Consider the following 16,886-nt stretch of genomic DNA (forward strand, 5'->3'; position numbering starts at 1 on the left):
CAGAGTAGATTGCCTAAGGCTGAGGAGGATAGGTGGGCAGAAGACAGTGACACACAAGGGGAGACAGGTTGGCTTCCTTTAGGGATAATGAAAAGCAAGTGTGGTGGTAAATGCAAAACTCTATGAATATACTAACAACCATCGAACTATAGGTTTTTTTTTGTTTTTTTTTTTAATTTTTTTTTCAACGTTTTTTATTTATTTTTGGGACAGAGAGAGACAGAGCATGAACGGGGGAGGGGCAGAGAGAGAGGGAGACACAGAATCGGAAACAGGCTCCAGGCTCCGAGCCATCAGCCCAGAGCCTGACGCGGGGCTCGAACAAACGGACCGCGAGATCGTGACCTGGCTGAAGTCGGACGCTTAACCGACTGCGCCACCCAGGCGCCCCTTTTTTTTTTTTTTTTTTTTTTTAAATTTTTTTTCAACGTTTTTTATTTATTTTTGGGACAGAGAGAGACAGAGCATGAACGGGGGAGGGGCAGAGAGAGAGGGAGACACAGAATCGGAAACAGAACTATAGGTTTTAAATGGGTGGTTGTTCGGGGCGCCTGAGTGGTCAGTCGGTTAAGTGTCTGACTTCAGCTCAGGTCATGATCTCGAGGTTCATGAGTTGGAGCCCCACATGGGGCTGTCTGCTGTTAGCACTGAGCCATCTTCAGATCCCATCTTCCTCTTTCTCTCTCTCTCGGTTCCTCCCCTGCTCACATGCATCCTCTCTCTCTCTCAAAAATAAATAAACATTTAAAAAAATGTTTTAATGGATAATTGTATGACATGTGAATTATGTCTCAATAAATCTGTTTATACATATAATGGGAATAAAAGTAGTCTTTCCTGTGGGTCCAAAACATCAACAAATTTTGGAGGACGGGGCCATGTCTTCAATAATGAGTTTGTGCTGAAAAAGCCCAGAAGCCAGGCATGCATGGTAATGAGCTGTCAGCTGGAGGTGAGTCAACCTTTGGTTGGTTCCACTGAAATGCCGAGGCATGATGAGTAACTGTAATTGCATTTCTTTTTTTTTTTTTTTGTAAGTTATTTATCTTGAGAGAGAGAGAGTATGCGTGAGTATGAGCAAGTGGCAGAGGAGCAGAGAGAGAGAGACAAAGAGAGAGAGAATCCCAAGGAGGCTCCACACCACCAGTGCAGAGTCCAAAGCGGGGTTTGAACTCACATCGTGACATTATGACCTGAACTAAGGTCTGTCGCCTAACCGACTGAGCCACCCAGCTGCTCCACCTCCAGCCATTTATTTCTAACAAGCTTCCTGGTGCTATCTCACAGCTGGGCCACGGGCCACACCACTGAGTAAAAAGACAGGAAACTGAAGCTCAGAGATGCTAAATAGCTTAACCCAGGCCACCCCACTCACCAAGGACCAAGGATTGGAAATCAGGTCTAAGTGACTCCAAAACCCAGGTTCTTCCCTCGACAGCGTCCGTGATACGGGCCCTGGACGCCATGTTCCAGGAGAAGCCTAGATCTGACTCAGAAAAGAATCCAGGGTGTCATGACCCTGGAGCCCATGTCACAGGGGGAGCAGCTGAAGAATGAGAAATGTGTGTCAGACATGGCAGCTGACCCACGCCTGGGAAGATCTATCCTGTGGAGGAGCCCTGCCTACAACTGCAAGCCTGGATGGCCCCAGTGGGGGCACCAGGCCAGGAAGGAGACGTACGGGCATATCAGTTTGGATTCCTTACGAAGAAATGTTCTAATACTCAGAGGTGTCCCAGAATAGAACAGTCTATCCCAGGATGCAGAGGCCCCAGACTAGAGCCCAGTGCTCCCCAGACACCACCCTCAAGACTCTGACAGATTTACATACCAACTTTATTAGCCCTGCCACAAAAGAGGCATCATTTGCTGTTTTAAAAAATAAACCTTAGGGGCATCTGGATGGCTCAGTCGGCTAAGTGTCCGACTTTGGCTCAGGTCATGATCTCAAGGTCCGTGGGTTCAAGCCCCGCATCGGGCTCTGTGCTGATGGCTCAGAGCCTGGAGCCTGCTTCAAATTTTGTACCTCCCCCCTCTCTGCCCCTCCCCTGCTCATACTCTGACTCTGTCTCTCTCTCAAAGATAAATAAAAAGATTTTTTTTCATTTTTTTTAAGTTTATTTTTGACAGAGAGAGAGAGACAGAGCATGAGTGGAGGAGGGGCAGAGAGAGGGAGACACAGAATCTGAAGCAGGCTCCAGGCTCTGAGCTGTCAGCACAGAGCCCCATGCGGGGCTCAAACTCACGGACCGCGAGATCGTGACCTGAGCCGAAGTCAGATGCCCAACCAACTGAGCCACCCAGGCGCCCCTAAAAAAATTTTTTTTAAATAAACCTTAGACAAATCTTTCAATTCTAGTTATGGGCTCTCAGCTGGGAGACATATTTTCCTTTCTTCTTTTTTTTTTTTTTTTTAGATTAATAAGTGATAGATAAGTATCAAAGGCGTATTAGTAGGAATTGCAAACTTTTTCCTTGATATATTTAGGATTGAAATAAAATTCAAAAGATCATCCATCCTTCTCTCTCCTGAAATTCAACCGCACTCCCCCCAAAAATCTCCTTGGAAAATACCGGACCTAATGATCTACACAGCCCTGCAATCATGAGCTTCTGGACCCCTGCATCCCTCCTCCAAAGCTGAATAGCCCTAGTCTCTTCAAGCCTTGTTCAAATGGTTTCAAGCCCTCTCATCACCCCGGTTGTTCTCCATGGACGAGTGCCAGTTTGCTTCATATGCGGTCTCAGCAGCACCAAAGAGAACAAATCTGTAATTGCACCGGGATATTACCCTTCCATTACCGCAGTCCCAGGTCACGTCTGCTGTCCAGCAGCCCCACTGCAATGCCGGGGCTCACTGTGCTTTCTGAGGATGAAAACCGCCATCTGTGTCTTTTTCCCTGGGTGGCGCAGAGACACGTCCTCCCGGGCACATCCTTGATCATTGGTTGCTTTTGGACGGACTAGATGACACTTATCCCGTGAGGTGGTCTGGGATCAGTAGACGGAAAACAACTCTCTTACAATTAGGTTTGTTCAAACACAGGCTAAACTGGCCTAGTGTGGTACTGCCTGCCTATCCATGAGGTGTGCAGGCAGAATTCATCCGGAGGTCACGCAGCTGCCAAAGCGTGACCAGCACTTGGTGAGAATGCCTCCCGCTCTAAAATCCCCTGCTTCTATCACACAACACTCGAAGACGGAGGAAGAGCAAGCCCCACGTGGGCTCACGTGCAAGAGCCAAGGGCGCCATGACGGAAAAACACGACGGGCATCACGCCTACTCTTGGCCCTGGACGGTCCAGAGCGTCATCAGCTTTTCTGCCACAAATCACTTCATGCTCACCACCACCCTGTGAAGTGAGGCATCCCAGTTTGCAAATGACAAATGAGCTTGGGTCAAATCACTTCTCTGGGTCGCCCAGGAGGTTGGCAGAGCCAGGATGCCAAATTAGTCGTCTCTGACACCATCGTCCGGGTTCATCCTATGCTTCCCTGCAAATCACAGGAGGAAATGGGAAAGGCCAAGGGCCATCAGTTGGTGGGAATCTGGAATGCTAGGGTAAGCAGTTTTGATTGAATGCAGGAGAAAAGAAAAAGACCACAGCTTTTTTTGATAAGGAGTTATTTTTTCATCTCTGTAAACGCTTGACATCAGTTAAGAATTTAAAAATAGAAGGAATAATAAAACAAGGGGAAAGACTGGGGCGCCTGGGTGGCGCAGTCGGTTAAGCGTCCGACTTCAGCCAGGTCACGATCTCATGGTCCGTGAGTTCGAGCCCCGCGTCAGGCTCTGGGCCGATGGCTCGGAGCCTGGAGCCTGTTTCCAATTCTGTGTCTCCCTCTCTCTCTGCCCCTCCCCCGTTCATGCTCTGTCTCTCTCTGTCCCAAAAATAAATAAAAAACGTTGAAAAAAAAAAAAAAATTAAAAAAAAAAAACAAGGGGAAAGAAATGAAAGATAAGGCCCTTGAGAGGCAACTAAGGAATGGGGGTCCTCAGCAGCGTTGGTGACCGGCCGGCCTCTGATCAGAGAAACAGTGAAGAGTGAACCCCACAGGGACGAAGACACGTGCTTCTCAAACCACCTTTCTGGAAAGTGCATCTCCAGCGTCTTTGAGGAAGAAGCTGGAGAGCTTCATGACTTACATCCCAACACCAGCCTGTCATGCACGTTAACTGCTTGTCCCCCGGGAATTCAGAACTCCAGGATGTTTGCCATTTGCTCACAGGGTTATCAAGAATTGCTGTGATGGACTCAACCAGCTTCTCAACGATTAACTCCTACATGGGGCTTATCAAACAGCTTCAGATCCCTTTAGTGTCCACCCAAACACACACATGGCCTTCACCGATGTAACTGTCCATACAGAATTACAAAGGAACCAGGGACACAACGGTCACAACCAGGCACGGGGGTGATGTGACAAGCGGGTCAGAGCTGGGAAGAGGGTCTACGACAGCATCCGCTGCTTCCGAGTTCAAACCAGCTACAGGAGGTGCGTTCATGCACTCGTGTCGGCTTCGAAATACTAGATTTGAGAGCGTGAGGTACGCATAACACCTGCGCACTTTCTGGAAGTCGTGCAAAATTTCAGCAAGCACCACAGAGCCCCAGCCAGTAGGAAAACATTTGAAAACTTTATTTAAAGCGCTATTGTATATAAGGAAAGGTCCAGAGTGAGATTTCTCATAGCTTATGAATATTTATTATAATACATTCTTGAAAACAACCAAAAAATTAAGTACAGTATAAATAGGAAACAGATTTATGAGTCAGTCACATGTTTACATTATGCAAATTATAGTTAAAGACCTATAACCAGGATATTGTTAAATGCCGAAGAAAGGTGGGGGGGGGGGGGGTGAGCGCTGCTGATATTTGGACGTTTGCTTAAAATCGGCAAGTGATATTTTGAGTTTTGTTGACAATCTGTTCATCGAAGAGTGCCTGTGGGCACATCTTGTTACTTTCGCTAACCTGGTGGTGGAGTCCCAAATTCAAGGCAATGCCGAAGGCCTGGGTTCTCATAGCCCCTTTGTTCATGGCAACCAAGGCTTTGTTGGACAGAAATGGAAGGAGTCCTGAACCTGAACCAGAAAGCTCTCACACACAGCAGCCACTCTCAGCCTTGGACCAATGAAGAGGCTTTGCCAACATGCTAAAAACTCCCACAGAGAGCTAGCTAAGAACACTTGTGTCTCCAGATGAACAAGAAAAGAAGCAGAAACAACAGTCTCTGGGCTGAATAACTTTCTCCAGTCCAGGATATCACCTTGGGGTTTGTGACACCAATCAAGCAGAGTGTCCTCTGAGTACAAACGCTGGGTACGCAGGGTGAAAAGCAAAGGTCTTTCTCCAGGGGGGCTGGAGAGCTGAAGAAAGCCCCCTCTGCAAACTGTAGTTAAAGATCTGTAACCCCAAACTTTCACCAGATAACACATCATTTACAGGGGGCTGACTGATAAAGGGTTGGTTTGGTCTTTTTTAATTTCTTATTAGGAAAATAATACATGGTCACCGAAAAACACATCCATAAAACACAGAAAAGTATAATCAAGGAGAAAATTTCCAAAACAGAAAGGAAACTGGGGCACCTGGGTGGCTCAGTCGGTTAAGCTTCTGACTTCGGCTCAGGTCATGATCTCACGGTTTGTGGGTTAGAGCTCCACGCAGGGCTCTGCCCTGACAGTTCAGAGCCTGGAGCCTGCTTCAGATTCTGTGTCTCCCTCTCCCTCTCTGCCCCTGTCCTGCTCATGCTCTGTGTATCTCAGCAATAAAATAAACATTTAAAAAAAGTTTTTATAGAATGGAACTTAAATTGGGGCCCCCTTGAAGTCAGAGACTTCAAAGGTGTTTTCACCGGTGCCCTGGGCCCCAGGTGGAATGATGGGCTGGGAACCTTCTCCCCTAGCCACCTCCTGCCACCCGCTACCAACAGCCCCAGATCCCTACCCCATATGCAACTCAGCACTCACTCCAAGGAGCTGAAATCGGTCACAAATGGTCTCTTCATAATGCAGAGGAAGAATAAATGAGTTACAGATTAAATAAACTTCCTCACCAGAAACAAAACCCCACCCAATCATCACCTTGCAAAACTCCCCTGCAATGCACTAGCTGTGTGGCCCAAGGCAAATTACTTGACCATCAGAGGCCTGATTTGTACATGGGGGATAAAAATAGTCCCTGTGCTTCATAGGACTGTGGGGACACTCCAACAAAAGGGCTCCGCCCTCTGCACACAACCCGTACATGTTATTAACAACAACATCAAGTACTACCCTCAAAGGCAGCTCAGAACACAGTCATCGTGGGTACGAGGGTATCTAGTGTCTTTTTTTTTTTTCACGTTTATTTATTTTTGAGAGAGAGAGAGTGAGAGCCAGGGAGGGGCAGAGAGAGAGAAAGGGAGACACAGAATCCAAAACAGGCTCTAGGCTCTGAGCTGTCAACACAGAGCCCGATGCGGGGCTCGAACCCACAAACCGTGAGATTTGACCTGACCCGAAGTCAGGCACTTAACCGACTGAGCCGCCCAGGCTCTCCGAAGGTGTCTAGTGTCTTAATACAAAAGCCAACATGTGTGTCAATAAACAAAAATAATGCACTATCAGATCTCTAAAGGCTGAAAATCAATCACTTCTGCCTTGATATTCTTCTAGGTCCAGCCTAAGAGTACAACCACCATTCCATGTATTTAATTCCATTAGCTGCAAAAGCAATTCAATCAGAATTCTTGCTCAATCCATTAATAACCACCAACCTGTCTTTGTGTCCTGGGGATTAACCAAGGCTAATATTTTATGTTGAGGTTCGTCACGGTACATGGTGCAAAAGCAAACAGACGAAGCTTCCAGTTTAATCTGAAAAAAAAAAAAATAATGAAATCACCATTTTGTTCTGTCATCCTGTAAGGGCACGGGAAATGACTTAACAATTAACTAGCACAATATTCACCAAAAGAACTGTTACACGGAGGTTAATTTGACAGGATGGAGGCAATTTAGAAATGGAAACCTTTACCCACTCTGAGCTAAACACAAGTGGCAAGTGACAAAGGCCCTTCCTTTGTCTCCCACCCAGCAAAGCCCTCTCCATCCATTGTTTACTTGTCCATCTATCCAAGGACTGATTAAATACCTACTCAACTGATACCCTTCCAGTCCCTCCCTTCCATATGCTTTGGGAAGCATCAGCCTCCCCCACCCAAATCCCCCTTGGGCCTCAGCCTACAAAAGCCAGTGGCCACACGCTCACCTCGGGCTTGCACCTGCCAGGCTGGCCTCCACTGTATTCCTGTGGCCACTCCATGGAAACAGCCTCAACAAGCCTGTGTCCACCCACGATGCCACTCAGGCTGCCTGCCGCCCTGCCACTGGTCTCTGCAAGCCGTCTCAATAAACCCATACCCTCTCTGGGCCCTGCAGGCTCAGCTCTGGGTCTGGGGCGGCCCAGGGGCAGAGAACCTCAGTGCCAGTGCCTGTGGGCTTATGAACCAGAGGAACACCAAGCAGCATGTGTGGAGCCTGTAATGCGGGGACTGTCCGAGAGCCTTCTCGAAAGCGCTGCCATCCCAGCCCTCTTTGGGGCCATCGAGCCCACTGCTCCTGGCTCCCAAAGCAAAAGGCCAACATGTTCCACTGCAAAGCCTGTTTTGAAAACTGAGGAGAGTATAAGAAAATGAGAAAAGAATGTGTCAGCTGAGCGAGGCAGGCAGGATGCCTGTAAAAGTTTACAGCAGGCCTCCGTGGTTTTGGAGAACTGTTTCTTAACAAATTCAAGTCACCGTTAGGGACAGTCTCCGAGCTGGCCCTCCCACAGTGGTTCTGTGAAGCACAGTTTACCCACTAGAGGGCTGTTACAGGCCATTAAAAACAATACATACAGGAGCCCCTGACTGTCTCAGTGGGTGAAGCATGCGACTCTCGATCTTGGGGTTGGAGGTTTGAGTCCCACTTTGGGTGTAGCGATTACTTAAAAATAAAATCTTTTTTTTTTACATTTTTTAATGTTTATTTATTTTTGAGAGCAGAAGAGACACAGCGTGAGTGGGGAAGGGCCAGAGAGAGAGGGAGACACAGAATCCACAGCAGGCTCCAGGCTCTGAGCTCCGAGCTGTCAGTGCAGAGCCTGATGCAGGGCTCGAACTCATGAACCACGAGATCATGACCTGAGCCAAAGTCGGATGCTCAACCAACTGAGCCACCCAGGTGCCCCCAGAAATAAAATCTTTTCAAAAATATACACACAGAGCACTGTATTGACATAAAAAGATGTTTCTTACAGACAATATTGTATTCTGAGAGAACCTGAATGTTTAAAATGTATATGCAGAAATAAAAATCAAATGAAACATGTCAAAATGTTCACAGCAGTTAGCTTTGGTTTTTTTTAATTCTATCTGTCCCTGGCTACAGTTTCCCAAATATTATACAAAATATTATTAATTATGCAATGAATAATACAATTAATTATCCCAGCATACGGTGGTTTTTTACCAGAAAAAAAATCATAAGTATTACTGTTTAAACGTGATAGGACAATTTCAAGACTGGAAACAGTTCATTAGGACTTTTTGAAGAACCAGATCGATGGGGTACGACATATCCTCAAACCACTTTCTCATCTTCCTTTTTGTTTGGAAAAATTTCTCTGGATTCAAAAAGAAAAGTTAAATTTGCTAAAAGCAATGAGGAGGTCCGATGCCACCCCAAATTAGACTATTTCAACCACTAAGTGGTACAAAACGGCTACCATTGCTTAAGTAATTGCTAAAATGGTAGGAAAACAAATGGATAATGTTCTCGTGGAAACTTATTTTCCTTTAAGGGGGAGAAGCAGATAGATATAAAGTCATTTCAGCATTTCTATCACATAAAAACAACTTAATTTTTAAAACTGTCTTATTTTGTTATGTTTTTGCTAAGAACACTAAAATTACTGGCTCACTGAGCACACTTACATATTCGGGTTTTTTAAGGAAGGGAATCTCATAAATAAGTGTGAAATGAAAGCAGAGGATTGAAACTGCATCCTAAGGTACTCCAGGACTAACTCTTGTATTTCACCAGCCTCTCAGGTTATCTAGGCTTCCCCACACTCCGTCCCACCCTGCAGCCCACAGCCTCTGGCTCCCCAAGAATTAGCAACCCTAAACCTAATGGACAGCTTGCGTCCTCTTCCGGCTTAACCGCCACTAGGGGGCGCTGAAAGCGTGTGCGTGCAGGGACCTCCCTCTGCAGATCAACAATGTGGAATCACCCCAGAGATTCATCTAGGAGTTGATTATGAATTAGCATCTCCAAAATCTCAAGGAAGCCACACTATACAAGCTGCACAAGCCACTTTTCTAATTAACTCTGGAACAACCCTACTATGCCGGGTAGACAGCAATGATATCTGATACGAGTAAAATCTTACATATGTGTAAAACAAGAAAATCCTGTCTCTTCGAACATCAGACTCAAATCTGAAAGAAACGTGACTGACTTAGGTACAGCCCAAGATTCACATATTCTTTTTACTTACTGCATGGGGAAAAAACATTCTTAAAGGTAACACGATTTTAAAATTTTACCCCCAGTCCCACCATCCTAACAAATAAATGTTTTTCATTTCTCTCTGTTCCCTTCCAGTCCTTATTCAAAAGGCAACCTTGGGGCGCCTGGGCGGTTCAGTCGGTTAAGCGTCTGATTTAGGCTCCGGTCATGATCTCATGGTTCATGGGTTCGAGCCCCACATCGGGCTCTGTACTGACAGTATGGAATCTGCTTTGGATTGTCTCTACCCTTTTCTCTCTCTCCCTTTCTCTCTGCTCCTCCCCTACTCGCTCTCTATCAAAATAAATAAACTTTTTTTAAAAAATGCAATCTTATCGGTACTAAAAATCATTTTTTATATAATTTCATTCCAGTTGACAAAACTTCATTCCAAATCACAAAATTTTAAAACTGAGCCAAATGCTAGAGACCAAAGAGCAACCAATCCCCTCATTTGACACATGGGGAAACTGAGGCCCAACCAGGCATCACACAGTGTCTCCTTCAGTCCCCATAACAACAGTACAAGGTAAGTTCTGTTATTGTCACAGTTTTAAATATAAGAACACCAAAACCAGAGAGGTTAAGACACTTGCTCAAGATCACACAGCTAGTAAGCAGTAAATGTGGGATTCACAACAGGCTGTCTTACTCACCGCCTCGCATAACTGGACTTTATACTCAGGACTCCCAAAGCCTATTCTAGGATTCCTTCTGCTTCTCAAAGTGGAATTATTCTAGCATTCACTCTGGAAGTTATTATTTTCTTAATCTATAATATTCATTCTAGTACTAACATTCTACTTTCTAGTGAGCTAGATTTTTCCAGAGCTTTCTACCAACAAGGAACATCACACATACCTGCTCCCCAGTGGGAAGAGAGAAAACCTCTACTGAGGACTGTATCCCTTCCCTGAGTGTCGCATAATAACCCAGAGTTGCTTCCAGATGCCTTTCAGGGTCATCTTCCAAAATATCCACGGGGTAAATGCCTGCAAGGAGGAAAGACAGCAAGAAATGACATTAGATTTACTCTTTTGTTAAAGGGAAAGTCCTTTATTTCTTGAAGTTTGGTGTATGTGTATGTGTGTGTTTGAGAGAGAGAAGGCATGAGGTGGGGGGGAGGGGTAAGTGAGGGAGAGAGAGAATCCCAAGCAGGCTCCATGCTGTCAGGGCAAAGCCCAATGTGAGGATTGATCTCAGGAACCATGAAATCCTGATCTGAGCTGAAATCAAGAGTCAGACATTTAACCAACTGAGCCATCCAGGCGCCCTGCTGGGTTTTGTTTTTTGTTTTTTGTTTTAACCACACAAGTAACACTTGCTGTAAAAATTATGTTCACCTATTTTTTTTTTTTCAATGAAAAAGTGCTTCAACAGATGCCAAAAGAAACCAGAAGACATTCTCAATGGCAGGGGTGGCAGCAACCCTGGAGGGATAGGACATTCCACCCAAACCCTCTTGCAACGCTACAGAAACTTCCTTCCATAAACCCAAACCATCAAATGGGTTCCCAAGTATCTATCTTCCCAGAGGGTCAGCCACAGCAGCCATGTGCACAGGCAGATACCTTGAGAGGCCACGCTAGCTGGTTAGAACTTTTTTTTTTTTCCTGAGAGAGAGAGAGAGAGAGGGCGCGCAAGCAAAGGGCAGAGACACAGACAGAGAGAGAGAGAGAGAAATCCGGGGCTCATTGGAAGCGGGGCTCGAGCTCACCCGATGTGGGGTTCAAACTCATGAACCGTGAGATCATGACCTGAGTGGAAGTCAGATGCTTAACGACTAAGCTACCTGGGCACCCTGGTTAGAACCTTGATAACACTGACAAAGCCAGCTTGAGTTTTGCCAGCTTCCATATTCGCTGTGCAGGCTGATAAGATTTGCCAATTCTTCTCCCTGAGTTAGGCTACTGTTGTGTAAGAGAGTTGAAATGTACTAGTTAGTAGGAACTGTAAACCCACATGTCCATACAGAGGGAGACTAGTGTATATATTAATTTGCAAGTTTTCCCCTGGCTCCTCCTCAGCATCTCTCTTATCATCACACTTGTAAAGGAAAATTACATCCTTGAATAATCATACAAATTGATAGCATCCAATTCAGCTTGGAAGCAGCAGTCGGCTTTCCCCTGAGATGCTGACTGGCCTCTGGCTGGCGTGTGCCCAAGTGGGAGGGGACTCTGTCGCCCCCTTCTCTTCTGTGGATCCTGCCTCTGATTCAGCTCTGGGCCTCCTACGGGGGTGAGGCTGCCAAAATGGCTGCCTGATCACCCCCTTCCTCCTCCTCCCCTCCTCTACCTCTTCAAGAAAGATAAGCCTTCACATAAACACTCACAGAGATAGCGGCTTCCCACCTTTCTCTCAGAACCTCCATTCCTCCTGCCAGCTACTTTTCAGGAAACGGGCTGCTGTTAGCAGCAAAGGGTTTCAAGTCCCCAGTCTTTGCCTATGAGGAATGTTACTGCCATGGATTCGTTACTGGGGGAAACGCTCACAGAAAAGGAGGGATGTCAGGAACGCCTGTGGACCAGGGCCCCGCCTCTGCATATGCCCAAACCCTGCCCCAGGCTTTACATGCTGACAGTGTCGTGGGCACACACAGAGTGACAGATAGATGAGCAAATACATTCTCCCGCTATTCAATGTTCTAAAAAAGGATGTGAGGGGCGCCTGGGTGGCTCAGTCAGTTAAGCATCTGACTCTTGGTTTTGGCTCAGGTCATGATCTCACGGTTCGTGGGATCGAGCCCCGCATCGGACTCTGAGCTGACAGCACAGAGCCTGTTCTCTCTCCCTCTCTCCCTGCCTCTCCCCCATGTTCTCTCTCTCTCTCTCTCTCTCTCTCTCTCTCTCTCTCTCAAAATAAATACACATTAAAAAAATATTTGAGTATAAAATGTGTACCCAAAAATTACAACTATAAATGCACTGATACAAATGTTTCAAATACAGACAGAAGAATTAACAGTCCTCTTGGTGACTATAAAAAAGTCCACGATGAACTCTGGGATCTCTCCCTCTTAAAAAGGGCTGTATCTCTGTATAGCCAACATATTCTGTTGCAAAAGACACACACTTGTGGACGGACGGACACACACACACACACACACACACACACACACACACACACACACAGAGTCAAGGAGGTCCAGACTCCTCCCTTTGAGCCCAGAAGCCCCAGAAACCAACCAGACATTGCAGGCTGAACCTGCAGACCTCCCCTACCCCTTACTGGGCCTTCCAAGCCCAGAGGGATCCAAGCTGGAACCCTGGCTCCTACCTCAGGGTCCACTTCAAACTTGTCACCAAGACCTGCCTGCGTCCCCTGTCTCCATGCTCATTCTTAGTCCTGAACCTCAGCATCTCAGCCACCTGCCACCCGCCATCGACCAAAATAACCCAGCTAGGTTGCCTGGGGCCCAGGTCCAGCAGGATGCTGAGTGCTCTCTAGCCCTTATTTCAGTCAGTTGGCTTAACCCCCGTTTCCAGATGAGGAAACTGAGGCCAAGAGGAGAATGCGTGGCTAGTCAGTGGCACCAGCAGGTCATGAAGCTCCGGCTGATTCCAAAATCGGTGTAACACTCAGATTATGTCAGCGATCCCATCAAAAACGATCTCCTCCACCCAGCTCCAAAGGCCCTTCATAATTCCACGCCCCCTTCACCCAACACGCTTCTACACCTGCACCCCCCACTCCTTGTATCGTGACCTCCCCAAGGCCCATCTCAAAAACCGACACTCCCTCAAGCCTTCACAGAGCCCCCAAAGGCAAGGACTCTGGGGGCCTCTGAGTCCTGTGTCCGAATCCCAACTCAGCTTAGGATGGGACTGAATCTGTCTCTGCAGCCTCCCCTGTCCATCAGGGCCTCACATGCATGAACTCGCTGGGCCAGAGAGGCAGCCTCACCCCACTAGCTCCCAAGCCAGGAACACGGAGTGCTCCTCAGAGCACCTAGTGCGCACGCTTCTCTCCTCTCCCACCCTGCCGCCCCAGGCTTTTCCCACCCCGAGCACTTAGGAAATCTGGGCGGGTGTCTAGGTGGGCTCTCTGTTCAAACCGCTCTTCACTTCCTCTAGACAGTCGAGTGGCTTCCCACAGCTATGAAAAAAGACCGTGCACGTTCAAATGAATTAAGAAAAACAAACTGGAGAGAGGGTGGCTTCAACCCTGAAGCACCCAACTCAAGCTGCGTGTTCACCCCATGAAAACGGCTTCAAGAACACGCTCTCCTAACTGCCCCCAGGAGCTCTGTCTCAGGAGCGAGTAAAGACCCCCCCCCAACTTATACTCTCTGTTGCTGGGATCTTCTGGGGAGCGATGCCTGTCAGACCCAGGCATCTAGTGCGCTCCAGTGAGGTCGAGGGCTGCCAGGATGGAGTCACCAACCAGCTCCACCAGGAAGCTGAACTTGGCCCCTTGGGGGTCAGGGAGGACACTGTGGTCTTCAGGGCTTTGAGAGAAAGGACACCCCACCAGGGCCACAGGGCCCAGAAAGCCTGGGAGCTCCTGGGGGGCCCAGAGAGGTTCCTGCTTGGCTCCCCTACAGGCTGCCAAGGGTTACCTGGCATCAGTTCTGGTCTCCTGTGGTCAGGAGAAATGCAATGAATGTGTTTTGCTCCTTACACACCATGAAATCATTTCCCCTGCTGCTTCCGCTGCTGAGGCTGGGAGACCCCCTCAGAGAACCTGGGGGGAGGGGCAGTAACCTCAGGACACCCTTAGCCTTCCTGCCTCTACTGTCAGCTGGGCCCAGGGACAGAGCCCTGAGGTGGGGGTGGGGTGGGGGTCTTCTCAGCAGGAAGGCCACCAGAAAAATCGGGCCTGCCTCTGGGGGTCAGGACCTGGGAGGGCACAGACTAACCTTCTGGGAAGCGGAGGGCACCTTTGAGCATCTCAGGCCCCACACAAAACACAGCACCCGTGCCGCACCCAGGCCCACTTCCCCTTTAAAGCCTCCAAGCCAGGCGTAGACCCCACACTCCCCAGAAGTGTCCTGGGACAGGCAAACCAGTCTGGGGGAGGCGGCTCAATTCTTCAGCCCTTTGGGTTTTAATTAGTTCTCCTCCGCCTGGGCGGTAAGTGGGGGGGCAGGAGCTCCCCCATAAGAAAAGCTCCAGCAGCTTCACTCTTACAAACTGTGTGGGTTCGGTTTCTAGAAATCTGCGTGGGAATGAAAAAAGGAAACGCTTCAGGCGGGGGGGGGGGACATCCAGTACCCGCTGGGAAAGGGGACCCCTGCTCTCCCAGGGGAATAAAGACCCCTCCCCAACTTGGCAGGAAGAGAGACTCCCTCCCCAGCCCAGGATGAGCATACACACACACACACACACACACACACACACACACACACAGGAGACCCCGAGAGAGGAAGGAAGCCTCCCACCCACTCACCCCCCAGACCGCAAGGGCACACTTGGGCAGTGCCCAGGGGCCTCCAGGAAGTAAACAAGTCTGGGACGTCTGACGCAGGCGCTCTGGAGGCTGAGCTGGGACCGCCGCACTGGCTTCGCTGGTGATGGAAGGCAGACTCCGGGCAGGGGCTTCCAGATGTGAAATGCTAACAGGCTTTAATGGCTTCAACTGAACAGGAAATGTTTTTCCAAAGCCAAAAGAATGTAATCTTTTCAGTACAATGTAAAATGCTTTTATGAAAAAGACACCCAGTTGAAATGATAATTCACTGCAGCCTGTAAAAAAAAAATGAGATCCCCAAACGAGCCCCCAATTTAAGAATTCACATTAAGCGTATGTTTGCTGTAGTCACCGGAACAACAACAACAACGTGGTACCTCTTAAAGCATACTTCTAGGGAAAATACTTAAATCATTCAGGATCTTTGTACTGAAGTCCCAGTTCCCAGGGCTGCACGGATGGTACCCAACACTCCCCCGAGCCACTGCCTGTTACCCACTGCTGATCAGCCACGGCCACTCCAGGGCCACCCACTGCTGCTCAGTCTGGCAAAGCCTAATGCTCTAGAACCTTCTCAGCACTCTTTGATCCTCCCAATATAAAGAGCAATGCTGGGGCACCCAGGTGGCTCAGTCGGTTCAGCATCCAAATTCAGCTCAGTCCATGAGCTCACAATGCATGAGTTCCAGCCCCGCATCGGGCTCACTGTTGTCAGCTCAGAGCCCGCTTCGGATCCTCTGTCCCCCAATCCCCCCACCTCTCTCTCTCTCTGCCCTTCCTCCACTTGTGCTCTCTCTCTCTCAAAAAAAAAAAAAAAGCCAACTAATGAAGACCTCAAAAGATGTCCATGATCTGCACTTACCCATTTATTCAGTATCGCTTGCAAAATATTCTCTCCGAATACCACCTCAAACAAATATGAAGAAAGTTCTTTCATTTTGGGAAAGTGAGATTTTTCTCATATGGGACTATGATCATGAGAAACATGAATAAAGATATTTTAAATTTTCCTAGCCCTGCTCTTGAGAATGTTGACCCCAATGAAAGCCTCTATCTACCCATCAGTAACTACATGGCCTTATGTCATTAGAAAAGCTGACTGTAATCACTTGATTTTTTTTGTAGTAATGTACGTTGTCATTCTTGAAGTATAGCTAACGAACCTTGCTCATGATATGTGAAAAAATTTCTAAGAATACAAAATTAGAGGGTAGTATTCCACTTTTATTTTTCAACAATGGTTAAGAGTTGGTATTCCTAACATACTTTTTTTTTAATTTTTGCTTTCCTTTATTTTTCATACAAGTGGTCTGCTGTTTCTTCAAAAATCAATTTTCTTCTCAAAGGAACCTGTAAGAGGGGCTCCTGGGTGGCTCAGTCGGTTAAGGATCCGACTTCAGCTTAGGTCATGATCTCGCGGTTCATGAGTTCAAGCCCCGTGTTGGGCTCTGTGCTGACAGCTCAGAGCCTCGAGCCTGCTTCGGATTCTGTGTCTCCCCTGTCTCCCCCCACTCACGCTCTATCTCTCTCTCTCTCTCTCTCTCAAAAAATGAATAAACATTAAAAAAAAATTAAAGAAACTTGTAAGAAAGAATCCGTATTACAGAAGAAACTGCCAGCGAGGATTAAGTGACTAATTCTGGACTTAGCAGGAAACACAGAGACTAGTTTGTAACCAGAGAGAGAAGGGCACCAGGAGAGACCAGAAGCACGGAGCAAGAGGTGTCCGTGCAGATCTGAACCCAGGCGTTCCGCACACCCACGGCAGGGAGGGCAGTACCTAATGGGAGAAGATTCCCAAATGCCACCTCCATTGCTCAGGATTCAGGACCAGGAACTCATCAGGCTCCCCAATTTCTAGCGAGGCATGTGTTTTGCTGCACGACGTGCTCCCAGAGCTGCGTGTCTTCAAGCTGTATGCTTTCAAACTCAG

The 16,886-nt window shown here is 47.6% G+C and overlaps 1 protein-coding gene across 2 annotated transcripts in view; it reads right to left on the minus strand.

Annotated features, from left to right (window-relative positions):
• LOC131516114 (protein FAM169B-like) overlaps window positions 1–16,886 on the minus strand; it is a 91,264-nt gene that overhangs the window by 59,983 nt on the left and 14,395 nt on the right. Inside the window, exons 2-3 of one of the 2 annotated variants that reach the window (XM_058736715.1) lie at window positions 10,403–10,533; window positions 6,766–6,865 (exon numbers count right to left, since the gene is read on the minus strand). In XM_058736715.1, coding sequence (XP_058592698.1) covers window positions 6,766–6,865; window positions 10,403–10,533 — 231 coding nt within the window. Of the gene's footprint in view, window positions 1–6,765; window positions 6,866–7,259; window positions 8,276–10,402; window positions 10,534–16,886 lie in introns of those variants that run through there. The other variant, XM_058736716.1, reaches the window with a different exon arrangement.

This window comes from Neofelis nebulosa, chromosome 7 (assembly GCF_028018385.1).
Source record: "Neofelis nebulosa isolate mNeoNeb1 chromosome 7, mNeoNeb1.pri, whole genome shotgun sequence".
NCBI lineage: Eukaryota > Metazoa > Chordata > Mammalia > Carnivora > Felidae > Neofelis > Neofelis nebulosa.